This window comes from Xiphophorus maculatus, chromosome 15, assembly GCF_002775205.1.
Source record: "Xiphophorus maculatus strain JP 163 A chromosome 15, X_maculatus-5.0-male, whole genome shotgun sequence".
NCBI classification, from domain to species: Eukaryota; Metazoa; Chordata; class Actinopteri; order Cyprinodontiformes; family Poeciliidae; genus Xiphophorus; species Xiphophorus maculatus.
The window spans coordinates 9,868,650-9,881,474 of NC_036457.1; the positions used below are offsets into that span (position 1 = coordinate 9,868,650).

The 12,825-nt window shown below is 38.3% G+C and overlaps 2 protein-coding genes across 2 annotated transcripts; both read right to left on the minus strand.

Moving 5' to 3' along the window:
- Positions 1-40: 40 nt before the first annotated feature.
- On the minus strand, positions 41-6,654 carry serac1 (serine active site containing 1). The gene is made up of 17 exons (XM_005802594.2): positions 6,528-6,654; positions 6,004-6,114; positions 4,723-4,759; positions 4,488-4,630; positions 4,008-4,097; positions 3,347-3,478; positions 3,142-3,263; positions 2,909-3,037; positions 2,709-2,822; positions 2,440-2,602; positions 2,203-2,353; positions 1,972-2,113; positions 1,670-1,770; positions 1,332-1,429; positions 1,054-1,236; positions 826-969; positions 41-751 (listed from the first exon to the last, which is right to left on the minus strand). The coding sequence occupies exons 2-17, from the start codon at positions 6,095-6,097 to the stop codon at positions 615-617; spliced, it is 1,980 nt and encodes a 659-aa protein (XP_005802651.1). The 5' UTR covers positions 6,098-6,114; positions 6,528-6,654; the 3' UTR covers positions 41-614.
- Positions 6,655-7,759: 1,105 nt separating this feature from the next.
- myct1 (MYC target 1) lies at positions 7,760-10,296 on the minus strand. The gene is made up of 2 exons (XM_005802593.2): positions 9,967-10,296; positions 7,760-8,993 (listed from the first exon to the last, which is right to left on the minus strand). The coding sequence occupies exons 1-2, from the start codon at positions 10,019-10,021 to the stop codon at positions 8,446-8,448; spliced, it is 603 nt and encodes a 200-aa protein (XP_005802650.1). The 5' UTR covers positions 10,022-10,296; the 3' UTR covers positions 7,760-8,445.
- Between the last annotated feature and the right edge of the window lie 2,529 nt (positions 10,297-12,825).

The following is a 12,825-nucleotide window of genomic DNA, read 5'->3' on the forward strand; positions in this document are numbered from 1 at the left end:
ATTGAATAAGTGATGTCAAAAAAACAAGAAAAAAACCCTCTAACGTTCTTCAGCTTCATTCATTTGTTGGATTTATTGTCATCAATCTGCATTTATGTTAGGCTTTAGGCCAGAAAGTCTGTTGTACCAGTAAAAACATTTCAACTGCTCGATTAATCTTCAACATAAATCAAGTGAGCTGATGTAATATTAATTTAGAACTCTGAGGTCAGGCTCAGAAAGGAACACATTTTGGCACAACAATCTGTACAATTTATAAATATAAAAATAAACCTTAACACCAACACTCTGGTCCAAAATCGCAAACATGGTAATGGTGACGTGTGGAAATTAAAATGATGGAAATATGTCCTTTTTCGCAGGAAATGCCTGCATAAAAAAATTTCCAAATATTTAAAAAATCACAGTTGACACATATCCACAGACATTAATGGGTAAAACAAATTTCATTTGTCTTATTCAATTGGTATTTCACTTCTCACGTAGTGATTAGTGTCCATGTTAATGCGTGATAAGTTGGAAAGATGTCTTTGTAGGTTAGATTTAAGGGTGTAGGGTGATGGTCAGTTTCAAGTAGTAGGTTGCATCATTGTTATTGTGCTTCTGAAGTTTCATCACTGGCTGATGAAATGCTGCAGTGCTTCTTGGATGAACTGCAGGCTGCGTCTGTACAGAAACGAGTCTTTCTTCTCTGGCTTGCAGATGTTGAGATGATCAACATCCACCTTAATAAGCTCCCCAAGGCCGAGATCTAAAACAAAACAAAAGCACACGCAAAATGAGAAACAAAAGGACACATGTTCCGTAGCGTCAAGTGTTACACACCTGCTGACTGTGTTGGTACCACCAGAACCTTGATCATGGGACTGATGTTCGTTGGCTGGGTCTCTGCAAAGCTCAGCACCTTGATTTCATTTTCTTTGGCAATATTGAGGAAGCCCTCATTTAGATTGCGGAGATCTGGTGAGTCTTTAGACACACAGATATTGACTTTTTAGAGGCTGAACTAAACCCAGAGAGTTATGCAGCTCATAATGAAAACTGGAGATTCACCTTTACAGAGTTCCCTGACTTCTATAGAGGGAAACAGGAGATATCTGACATTGATAGAGTACTCTGCCATGAAGGTGCCATGGTGAGGAACACTATAGAACATAATTCCCTTAGTGTTCCTTAACAATCCTTGCAGATCTGGGTCATCAGCTGCATCCAGCAACATTTTCTTCACAAGCAAACCTAACAGAGAAATCAAACACAAGAGGGCACAAAAGTAAAACATACATTCTTAAACTGCACAGAATGAATAGGAAGAGACGTTTGTGGCAGAATACCTCCCATACTGTGAGCTACCCACACCAAAGGCCTCTCCCCAACTCCCGCAAGCTTTAATTTGTTTAGCAGTTCTCGGCTTCTGTACGCCAACGACTTCCTGAAGAGACAAACAGAGAAAAAAGAAAACTCTCCATAACAGCAAACTTGTTCGTCTGGAACCAAAATCCTGTTTTTCTCACAGGTGGCGTTGTCGCCGTAAAACACCCATATGAAGGATGTTTCCTTTTCAGCAAAAGGCAACATGACCATTACAAGTCCTTCTGTCGTTTGTGATTGGCTCAGGTATCCAACCTGAGCCAATCACAAACGTACATGAGACGAATACAGATTCTTTTACCTTTGATTGTCAGCAGGACAATTAGCCATCCAGTCACTGAGATGACTGTCATACTCCACTGACAGCACTCTCAGGTTTGGACAGTCAGCCGCCAGCCACGACTGCCAAAAAAAGGAAAAGAATAAAATAAAATAAAAACAGAACAGTAAGTGGTAAGTTTATTTACTCAAAAGTCATTAAAAATCTTCAGAGATTAGACAAATTCTAGTCACTTCTAGAGTCAGAGAAGCAACATTTTATCTAATTTCTTTTAAACATGTTGAAGATCCTTGTGTTTTTAACATGATATGAATATTTGTCACCTTTGGCCAGCACTCTGTATAGTCATCTTCACTTTCAGCTTCTCTCTCTTCTTCTAATGTGCTGCGGTCTTTCTGCCTCCATGTTTTAAAAGCTGCTCCTAGAATCCCATGGATGAACAGCACATCTGCTTTGCTTGGCTGGCTGCAAATAAAGTCAAAAAGTAACTGTTTAGTTGTATTTAGAAAATAAATGAAGTTAATTTTAACATAAAACTTTAACCATCTTCCTACTCAACACGTGTTTGTGGGTGGAGGATGTAGACGCCATCTTGGTATTTCTCCCTCACTGCCTCCCTGTCCAGGTTGGCCAGAGCCCGAGCTGCATGAGACGACTGCATCACATGAGGAGACTTCATCGTCTCGGCCAGGACAGACACCCAACCTAAAGACAGGCAAATACAGTCAAGTAGAGATTCTGTAAGTAATGTCTGGATAGAAAAACATGTCTTGAAATGGTGACTGACTTACCAGACTGGACTATAGCCTGGTGAATACTTTCGTTTAGTGCCAGGTTTCCTATTACACGCACAATGTTCCTCTGGAACTTCAGGGACTCCCTTCGAAGCTGATAAAGTCTCTGAAGAATCTGCAGACCTCCATTTTCAACGATGTGGTCGCAGTGGCTCTGCACCTGCAGAGCATACAGTCAAGTTTCTGTGATTTACAACAAGATATCAGTCACAGTCTAGGAGACTTATCCCCTGAACTGAATTCACATGCAGTCTATATGTAATTACCTTTGAGTGCTGTACGAGTGCTTGCAGACAGAAGGACTCCGCTTTTTCTGAGGGAACAGAGGTGAGGCTCTGGGCATAGGGAAGCCCATTACCCCCAAAACACCACAGACCACCCTGCAACACCAATCAATGCAACGGTTTTCCAACTTTTCCCAGCCATTAAATTCCCAAACGCTTGTGCCTTAATTTGTTGACGATACCCTTTGTGCCGCCATAGACTGATTGCTCTCCCTAAGCGCCAGCGAGGTGAAGTACTGCACACATCTGTCGACCTCAGACAAAGGCAGAGATGCCAAGAGCTGCCGCAGACCATCCTCTGCTGACACACCCTAAGAAGACAAAAGCACTGTTGGTAGCTGTTGGCAGCACATCTTTCCATGGTATGGAAATGTGTATGCATAAAAAGATTATACTGTTTTATAGAAATGCATACATCTTCTAAATCAGGCAGTGCAGGCGGCTGTCGGAAGAATCGCAGGTCTACTTGAGGCGTTCGGGCCAGGCCCACTGCTGTTCGCTGGTCTATTACTTGGGATGCTGTCTGATACTGGTAGTCTGCATTATTCGAGACATTTGAGCTCTAATGGCAAATGAGTTAATGCAAATTAAATGTAGAAGACCACCAATTGTGTTTTTACCTTGCCAGTGGGAATTTTCTGCAAGCTCCTGGACAGCCTGAAGTCTTACGGCTTTTTTAGGTGACTGTGTCCTCTTAAGAAGCAGCCATAATGCAACCTCATGTGGGTCTGCATCCACATGACTAAAGTGCTCTTAGACACAGAGACAATAAATCGATTTACTAACTTAATACAATATCGATACAACAAAGTGAAATTGTGCTGCTAACACAGCTAAGTACACAAAGGAACTAAACCCAGTCTATGTCTAATAACAATCTTAACCTATAATACTGCTTTTAGGTTAAAACAAAATCTGGGGAGTTCCATCACAAACCTCGTAGCGAGAAAAAGTGTGTCGTCACCTTGGCAGCTTACAATTCGCAAAAGTTCAAATGTTAACATTTTGTCCTTGAACACTAGTTCATAAAAGCTAGAAAACTCAAAAAAGTGTCAACTGAGGATTACACACATTGATGTATGATACAAAAAGGTATGTATGACACAAAAACAGGATGTTCATGTCTAAGGCAGGTGTTTCCTTTGTCCTAATATAAATAGACAGCCACAATGACAAGTAAATGCCCCTTTCTGCTTCTTTAAGCAGCAGTATCACATTTCTTCCTTCAAATTAAAGACAGAATTTTCCTACATAACACTGAAGCAGGGTTGATTTTCTTACCATCTAGTGACTGTAGAAAAAGCTTAGAGGAGATTTCCAGAAACCTTCTGGCAGCTTTGTGAAGTTCCCTCCTTGCTATTTGTGTGAACTCTGTGAAAGAGTAACTTCATACAATAAGTGAAAACTTGGAAAACTTGAGTACAGCTGTTAGTGTCAGTTTGTAATGAGCATTTTGTCCCAAAATGTTGACCTTGAGTTATAAAAATGAGATCATAGAACAGACTGACCCAGAAAATTCATACAGGAAATAGAGTAGAAGGAGGAAGGAAAGAGAGAGGGAAATGATAGCAGATGTTATGGCCCACCTGGATATGGAAACACAACTAATCATGTCCAAAATACATAAGGACACTCAGCCAGGCCTAATCCTGCTACTCCAGACAATATCACACATCTAACAACATCTAAGACACGTTAACAAAAACAGTTTATAGGTTTTATTTATGTGGCACGAAAATCTCTGTAAATGAAAATCATTACCTGCAGTCAGATTCTCCCTTTCAGTAGAGGGTGTGGCACTGAGATAAATGTACGACTTATATTTCTCCTGAAGGATTGCACTGGTGTCGATGGTCACAGACTTATCTAAGGCAAATACCTCATAAGAGATAAACAAACAACCCCTGCAGAGAAGATGACAAACAACATCTCAGAGACAACTTGTCTTACACAAACACCAAACTATTAAAATCGGCATGGCGATACGGCAACTTACCCAAAGACAACTGTGCTAGTTACTTTAGCTATTTTTCCTAAATTTTGCGGGAAAAAAAAATTAATATTAGTAAACAGTTTTAGGATACGCCAACTTAAGAGGAGCAGCATTAATTAATTTATTTACTATGGGCATAACTCAGTGTCCAATGAACAATCAAATTCTGTTGAAACTGGGAAGCAGAATGGAGGATTATGTATTTAACATGACAAAAATGAAAAATCATTTTCAGACAGTGATCTTATAATTATATAAAAAAAGAAACGTTAGAATTTAATGGGAGCTAAATTATCTGTCAATTAGGTCTAAATGTTTTTAGAGGCACTGAACCTTTTCATAGCAAAACTGATGAGTTCACCACTCTGAAGTTTAAAAATCAAAATGTCTTCTGAATATATAGTAGATATACAAAATAAAGAAATTAAAAAAAAATATTACTAATATTTTTACCCTCATATTTTACCCTTTGTATACAAGGAGCAAAGAAAAAAACAATAATCACTATTTTCTAGGCTTTAAATCAACACTGAAAATGAGTACACCAAAGGGGGAAATGATAAAAAAACCACCAATTCCAGTGCATATTATGATAGATCAACTTTTAAATTCTGCCATGTGGAACCAATACTTTGTAGAACCACCTCTCAATACAGCTTCAGATCTTTTGTGTCATGTCTATGTCAGCTTAGCGCATCCACAGAAACTTTTGCCTATTCTCTTTTGCAAAACCGAACACTTTTTAAGTTTTGCCACAGATTCTGCATTGAATTTAGGTCTGCACGTTGACTGCGCTATTCTAGTGTAACTGTAACAATGTTTGTTGTGTTTTAAGGTCATCGTGATTACAGGTGAATCAGGTGAGTCACCCTCTACCCCCATGCATTTTTATTCAGACACGTCTGAATAAAACTGCATGCAACACGTTTAGATTTTCACTTGTAAGACATCCTGGAAAACGGTGTATACGTTTTCCTCCGATTCACAGTTATATGCTACTTTTTGTTTGTAAAAAATAAAATCTCTATATAATAAAGGTAAAGTCAAGTAAATACTGTTTCAAAGTGATACGTGCTTTTTTTTGGAAGAATAAGATAGAAAATATCAGGCAAGACTCGGTTTCAAAACAACAAAAAACTGTCCTCAAATTTAAGAGAAACAAAATTCCCAGGTCCAACACAAATTTAGAGCTCACAATGATTTGCACATGAATGTATTTAATGTAAGCTCCCATTTTAGCTGGGGATTAACAATGTGGTAGGTCATTATTGTGTGATGTCTTACTTAAATGTTTCCACAGGAACACTTTATTCACACCAGGTGGCCCAGCTGTGCTCAATCTTCTACAGTGGATCAAACGGAGAGCTGCTACAGACATCCTCCACCTCTCTGCCTCTACATCAGTCCAACCAAAACAAACAAAAAACAATAGATTTCGCAAACCAGATGTATTAATGGGTGTCGAACGATTGACTTATTAAATAAACTCTATAAATAGGACAGCTAGGACAGTCAACACCAGTCCTAGCTAACTGTAGCTTGTATAGCATCGCTTCATATAGGATTATTCACCTGAAACACATGATCAAACACGTTTCACTTTGCGACACGCAAATAAAACACCAAAAAGTGACAGCTTTTGGAAAGCTAACACACCGAAACGCAGCAGTAATCTGTAACGGACGCAAGCTACATTAAAGGCTAGCTAGCTGTCATAGCTCGCACTAATAGCTAAATCAGAGGTGACATTCAAAGCTAACCAGCGAATAAGTTGTGGGTTTATTTTAACAGCAAGATAGTATAGTTACCTTAAGTGTTACCGGTTAACCTTTAGAATAAATAATGTATTTATTGTCTTCTTCGGCTGCAGCTGGTGTTTATTAGAATCTTCGTCTCACAAATAATACGTCGTCGACCGCTATGATGTCACCTAGGATCATCGGTAAGCAAACATTTATTGAGTTTGATAATAAATACCCTGAATGGGTTTGTATGCATTAGTGTGAAGGCAATAGGCGTTCACACACTCTTGAGTTCCTCTATTTTTTTCGCACACTTTTCGCAGGGGAACTGCTAACGCATACTCTGTGCTATTTTAACCATTCCAATTTTACCATATTCCGCGCATTCAAAATGACTACGGCTGTTTTTACGGCTTTGGTACTGACATCTTTTAAGCCTTATGAAATATTCAGCCTTTTATGATCATCTTGGGCCTCATTGAAATGAATGGAACATCCCATAATTTCTGAAAAATTCTAGGAACGCCATTCAAACTTTAAAATGTTGTCATATTCTTCAACTGTTTCTGTTGATCTCAGCATTTTCATATCTTTTGCAGAGTTCATAAAATCTCTCTTCATGTTGCTGCTGGCCTTTTGCAGTCTTTAGAAAAAATACTGCTCCAGTGGCTCTGAGAGTTTCAAATTTAACCCTTCCAACCCTCTTTCAAACCCTCATTTCCAACTGTAGTTCCAACCCTCCTCCCTTTGGGCGTCTAATTGATGGATGGTTACTCTCTAAAAGAAAAAAAAACGACAACCACACTTTATTGCAGAGGAAGCCTTTATGATATGGTAAAAACGATCAAGGCTATAAAATTGACTGTCAGCATCCTGTCTAGATATGTCTTAATATATACAAAGAACATGACTCCAAATATTATAGAAACTATACCAAGCTACTATAATATAATGATGTTAACACTTCACATCCTATAGGATTATAAATTTCTTTTGAGACCTGTGAAATTCTGTTTTTGAATAATTCATTCATAAAGCAAAACTATTGGTACTGTAAACCCTTGACAAAGCCTGTCATGGCTCATAGCAAGTCACCTTAGGAAAGTATTTTTATAAACGGGAATTTTTGGTTTTTCTTTATAGAATATAAAGTAGTGCACCTTATGTGCTCCAACATTTCCCATATATTGTCTTTATGCCAAACCTTTTTAGGTAATATAGATAAAAACTGAATCAGCAACACTTCTCCCAAATAATTAACACTAATTATTGCTTGAGTAATTCACAAAGTGAGGGTGTAGTTGCTAAAAATCTGTTGTTTTATTATAGTCAATGATCAATTATCTATTACAAGTTTTCAATCTCACATATACATAGATAAAAAAAACACAACTATTTTGGCATCTGTAGCAATAACACATCCAAAACTTGTACTATCAGACAGTCTCTATACCTTTAGTCAGCCTATAAGTACTGTATATATAATTATATATGCACTCAGTGATCATGGTAATCCAAACCCACAAATATTAGAATTTCAAAGACATCAACTGAGACTGACTGTAAGAACAATGAAGGGCAAAAAAAAAATGCATACAAATGACTGTTAGGCCGATCTAACCCTGTCTTAAGTGCCATTTTGCATAGTTTTTTACTTTTCTTTCAATAATAATGCTTCATGTTTCTACATTTTGAGTATAAACTAAAATATGTACTCCCATGAAAACATTTCTAACTGAATCAAATCTAAATATAAGCTAAGCATCTTTATGAATTCTTTTTCCATAGTAAACAGTCAGTTTCACATGTATTAAGTATTTCATCAGTAATGACAAGTAAATGAGATACAGAAATGATGTATCTCTTCAGAAATGATGTAATTCGACCAGGTCTTTAGATCCTCGCTGTTTATCTCATCATCCAAGTCAGAAAAAGCACTTCTTTAATCCATTAGGGCTTAATTATTTAAGTCTTCTCACTCCTCTCAGGTACATGTTTCTTGATAAGCCCTGATAATGCTCTCATAAGCTGGAGGAGGGGTCTGCGTCACACCCAAACCCCTCAGACCATTGTTCCCCCAAAATGACTCTGGTCTTGAGTGGTTGACAGCTGGCTCTGCAGCGGTTTGCGCCAATCCAGGTGAGGTGTTCAGAGGTGGAGTACGAGGCAGCGTGGTCTGACTCCCCTCCTCAGCCTCCCTCGCAATCTGACTGCACTGAATAAGGGGATGGAAGGTGGAGGCCCTGAAGCTGGATTTATGCCCCACTGCATCCAGGTGATCTGGGGAGGAAGTCGGACGATGGAAGCTGAAGGCGGCGCTTATTAAGCTGTTGTTGCTGCGACGTTCGTAGCTGCTGCTGCGGTTGAACCCTGGACGGCTGCGAGGGGAGTTCTGGGAGCGGCGGGGTGGACGGCGGGTGATGCTGGCAGAGCCTGCCTTGCGTCGGGACATCCAGGTTAGGATCAAGTAAACCGTGGCACCCAACAGTAGGCCCACAGCAATGGATATACAGAACGCTATAATTAAAGGAGCTGTGAAAAGAAAATTTAAAAACACTTATTTTCTTGTATTTCATTAAACCATAAAGACCAGTAAAGTTAAAAGGAATTTTTGTTTATAATAATCAAAATTATTATTCAATGTGTGTTTGCATGCACTCCACTTTACTACAATACAACTCAACAAAATCCAGTGCAACATGTTGTCTTCAGAAATAACGTCATTAATGAAAGAAATCCACCTGTAATCTCTGCATTAATCAGCTGTTCTGTGAAGGCATTAGAGGTTTATTAGCGAACGTAAGGGAAAGTTGATGAGAACATTAAAGCACAAGCTTTGGCATAACTGCAAACATAGCCAGACATGGCAAACTAAATGAATGAGCAAGGAGAGCATTTATCAGAGAAGCAGCCAAAAGGTCTATAGTAACAAAGTGTTAGCTTATAGAAGCTAAATAATCTCACTATACATTATATATCTTAATACTTCACAATTATGTACCATTTTGTATTGGTTTACTAAATTGCTATAAAATGCATTGGTATTTCAGGTTGTAATGTGATAAAGTATAAAAACTTTAAGCAGCCTCAATTGTCCGTCTAAAATCATAACTCCTTTAAAACAATACCTTTTAAGATGATCTCACTTGCTAAAAAGAAAAACTTGTCTGTTTCATGTTTAGTAGAATTACTGACTTTTTTCTGTCATTTTGCACAGAGGAAAGCCAACAAGTTAAACACTATCTGCAGATTGTATTTGAGAAAAATACAACTTTAAAATATTTTAAACTGTGACTATAATGAACATGATATTCTTTGAAAGCAAACTGATTAATTTCGTAGACTGGTATTCACAAGGAACCCTGGCAAACATATTGTACCCATTTTAGCAGTGATTAAAGCCTCAGATACTTGAGTGTAAAAAAAAAAAAAGAAAGCGCCAACCAAGACCACATCAAATGAAGCGATGGAAGGGGAAGGAAAAGTTAAAAAAAAAAAAACTCACCAGCATCAAAGGACTTCAGTATGTCCAGAATGACATTTGTGTTGTTTTCAGCCATGACCTGAAAAGAAAAGGATCCCCCGTGCTTTCGGTCTTATAAACTCCTGTTCCCCCACTTCTCCCCTGCAACCTCTTTGTCAGTGTTTCCCCTCTTCTGATGGGTTTTCCTGTCTCTTTCAGCCTTGTCCCTTTTCCTGTTTTCCTACTTTCTCTCTCTCTGCTGCTTCACTCACTTTCTCTGAGACTCTTTCCGAGAGAGGCTGTACTCAGAGGCACGCAGGACCGACGGCGAACCCTGGCAGTCATCTTGTTTATGGAAGCGGAAAACTACACTGTCACATTTCCTGCTTTTCTGCTTGAAATTAGCAACAGGAGTGGCTTATCTAAGCAGGACAGAGATCCTGGAGGTGGGGAGACAGGGTGTTTCTGTAATCACTTCCTCTCCCATCACTTCCTTAAGGTTGATTAATGGGGGAAAAAAGTTATCACAACATAACCAAGGGATATTGAATATTACTATTCAATATTTCTGCCTCCTACCAAAGAGACTTACATCATTTTTCAAGTCTAGAAGTGCTGTTTTTTGAGGTGAGGAGATTTCTGTTGCTTGAATTTTAGTGGTGCACATTTGAAACTTCTGTGGTAAAGTCCTAATGGCCTGTCAGCATTTGGATATCTGCAGAAATTCCAGCATTTTTGTTGGTAAGCTCAGTCTTTCCGCAGCGTCTGCCAGGGCAGCGCCGTCTGGATTGAAGGGTCGTGTGCTCCAGCAAAAACATTAGTTATTTGATAAGCAACAAAAATACTGCACATACTTTGTTTACAGGAATATTCTTTTCAATTTAATGGTTGTTTATTTAACAAGCCATGCCTTCTTAGATCCTCTCATACTGGGCTTATTCTTTCTATACAGCAAATCAGTGCACAATTAGAATAAGTGAGCCCATTTGCTCCGTCATCGACTTCTAAAACAACTTCTAAAGTTTATTGGTCTTCTAACTTTAGCTTCTACATCAGTCGAATTATGCTTAACATACACATTGTATGAAAATGCATAGATTGAATTTCTTCAAGAAGCTTAAAAGCCTAAATCTACTTTACTTCCTCGGAGAGAAAAAAGGCCATTGCTTGAACTTCCTTGAATTGTTGGCTCAGCTGTGAGACCTGTACAAAATAACCAGCAACCACCCACAACACTGTATGAATTGATATGCATGGTTATTGTTTTGTTCAGTAGAGAAAGTGAAGGTTTCTGTTCTGTTTATAATCAAAGACATTCTTTAAGCTTTATGGCTTGTTGAGACTTCCTTTTACAGTAATTAGCAGTTTTTCAACCTATGCCAAAGGATGTATTGCATTTTTGTCTTTTATATTACAAAACAACATCAAGAATCTTCAAACTACAGTTGAAACCAGATATTTACATGTTTTGTGTAAAAAAGACACATTTTTTGAGTTTCTGATGAAATTATTTCTGATTGCTAAATGTTAAAACAATAAGCAAGTCATTGTTTAGAGTAACTAAACCCCAAATCAATAAACGGTATAATTAATGTGCTGCCTTTAAATTGGGACATTTTTGTGAAGACTTGTTTTAATTCCAATATTTTTCCTAAAGCCATCTTAGTGCTGTCCTCTATGGGTTGAATGGTGGCTACTGCAGTTGATTTTTTTCTATTGGTTATAATGGTTCAGCTTGATTGATGTCGATGTCAGAACCCCGCATTCAGATATAAAACCATCTCACTCAGACACAAACCCCCTGTGGGGAGTTAAAAGTCAGAATTGTGAGAAATGACGTTTTCCAGCTTTCCACAAATGTGATTCAGTTGCAGTGTAGAAATTCATCATGAAGCCACAAAACCCATGTTCTTCCTAGAAGCACTGTTGGATTTTAGTGTGATTCTACATAAACTCCATATTTCCAGACATTATTTGTGCATTGAAAATAACCAAAAATAATCTTTGACCTTAATGTTATTATTTAGATTTATTAGTAATTTTTTTCTCATAAACATTGGTGAAACACTGCTTATTGTGCTAGAAATTGCAAATATGGATATTTTTACCTAATCAAAACTGTATTTTGAGTAATATGTGTATTTTATAGCTGCTCCTCGTGTTTCCTTTGACACAGTTCTTCGAGGATAAACTGGATTTGCTGAGCAGCATTTCCTTCATGCCTCTGTGTTGATTTTGACATGCAGGTTAGCAGCAAACTTTCTAATGAGGTTTTAGAAAAGTGCTGACTGAGAATTAAAGAGATTACCACTCTGGCGGTCTTGGTCCCAGCTCTCTGCTTGTGCAGTGATTAGATAAGAAAACGAATCTTAAAAGGGTTGGGGTTTTTTTGCAACTGCTGGAAGATTTTTTATTGACCCATGAGCTTTGTCTCTGCTTTCTTCTGCTGCATTCTCTGCTCACTCTCGTGCTGAATCTGTTTGTTCCTGAGGGACTCTGAGCCGTGGAGGTCACCCCAAGCCTCGCTGCGTGAAAATGCAGGAATCAGCAGTCCGCCGCTGCTGCTGCTGCAGTTGCTGCTGCACAGTGCTCTGCCAATCTTGCAACACAAACTGCAGATTCTGACATATGTACATGTATTGTGATAAAGAGCTGACATGGGTAATTCGGATCGGTGGTTAAAGATAAATCACACTCCCCAGGCACAGACAGACAGGTCTGTTCATTAGATGGACACATTCAGTCATTTATTATTAGTAAGCGGAGAAAGTATGGATCTTATTTATTTTGTTTTAAACTGAATTTCCTTTTTCACGACCCTGATACTTAGAAACTTAGACATAGACACAGTTTCAGAAAAACATTTTTATTAAGCTTTATGGGGGTTGCAAAATAATAAAA

Bases quoted from the DNA above. Each gene is read 5' to 3' on its own strand.
- myct1 (XM_005802593.2), bottom strand. From the start codon at position 10,021: ATGGCTGAAAACAACACAAATGTCATTCTGGACATACTGAAGTCCTTT. The intron at 8,994-9,966 runs GTGAGTTTTTTT...TTCTTTTCACAG, and splicing joins ACTGAAGTCCTTTGATGCTG to CTCCTTTAATTATAGCGTTC.
- serac1 (XM_005802594.2), bottom strand. From the start codon at position 6,097: ATGTCTGTAGCAGCTCTCCGTTTGATCCACTGTAGAAGATTGAGCACA. The intron at 2,823-2,908 runs GTATCGTCAACA...TTGGTGTTGCAG, and splicing joins AGTCTATGGCGGCACAAAGG to GGTGGTCTGTGGTGTTTTGG. The intron at 1,237-1,331 runs GTATTCTGCCAC...TTTCTCTGTTAG, and splicing joins GGTAGCTCACAGTATGGGAG to GTTTGCTTGTGAAGAAAATG.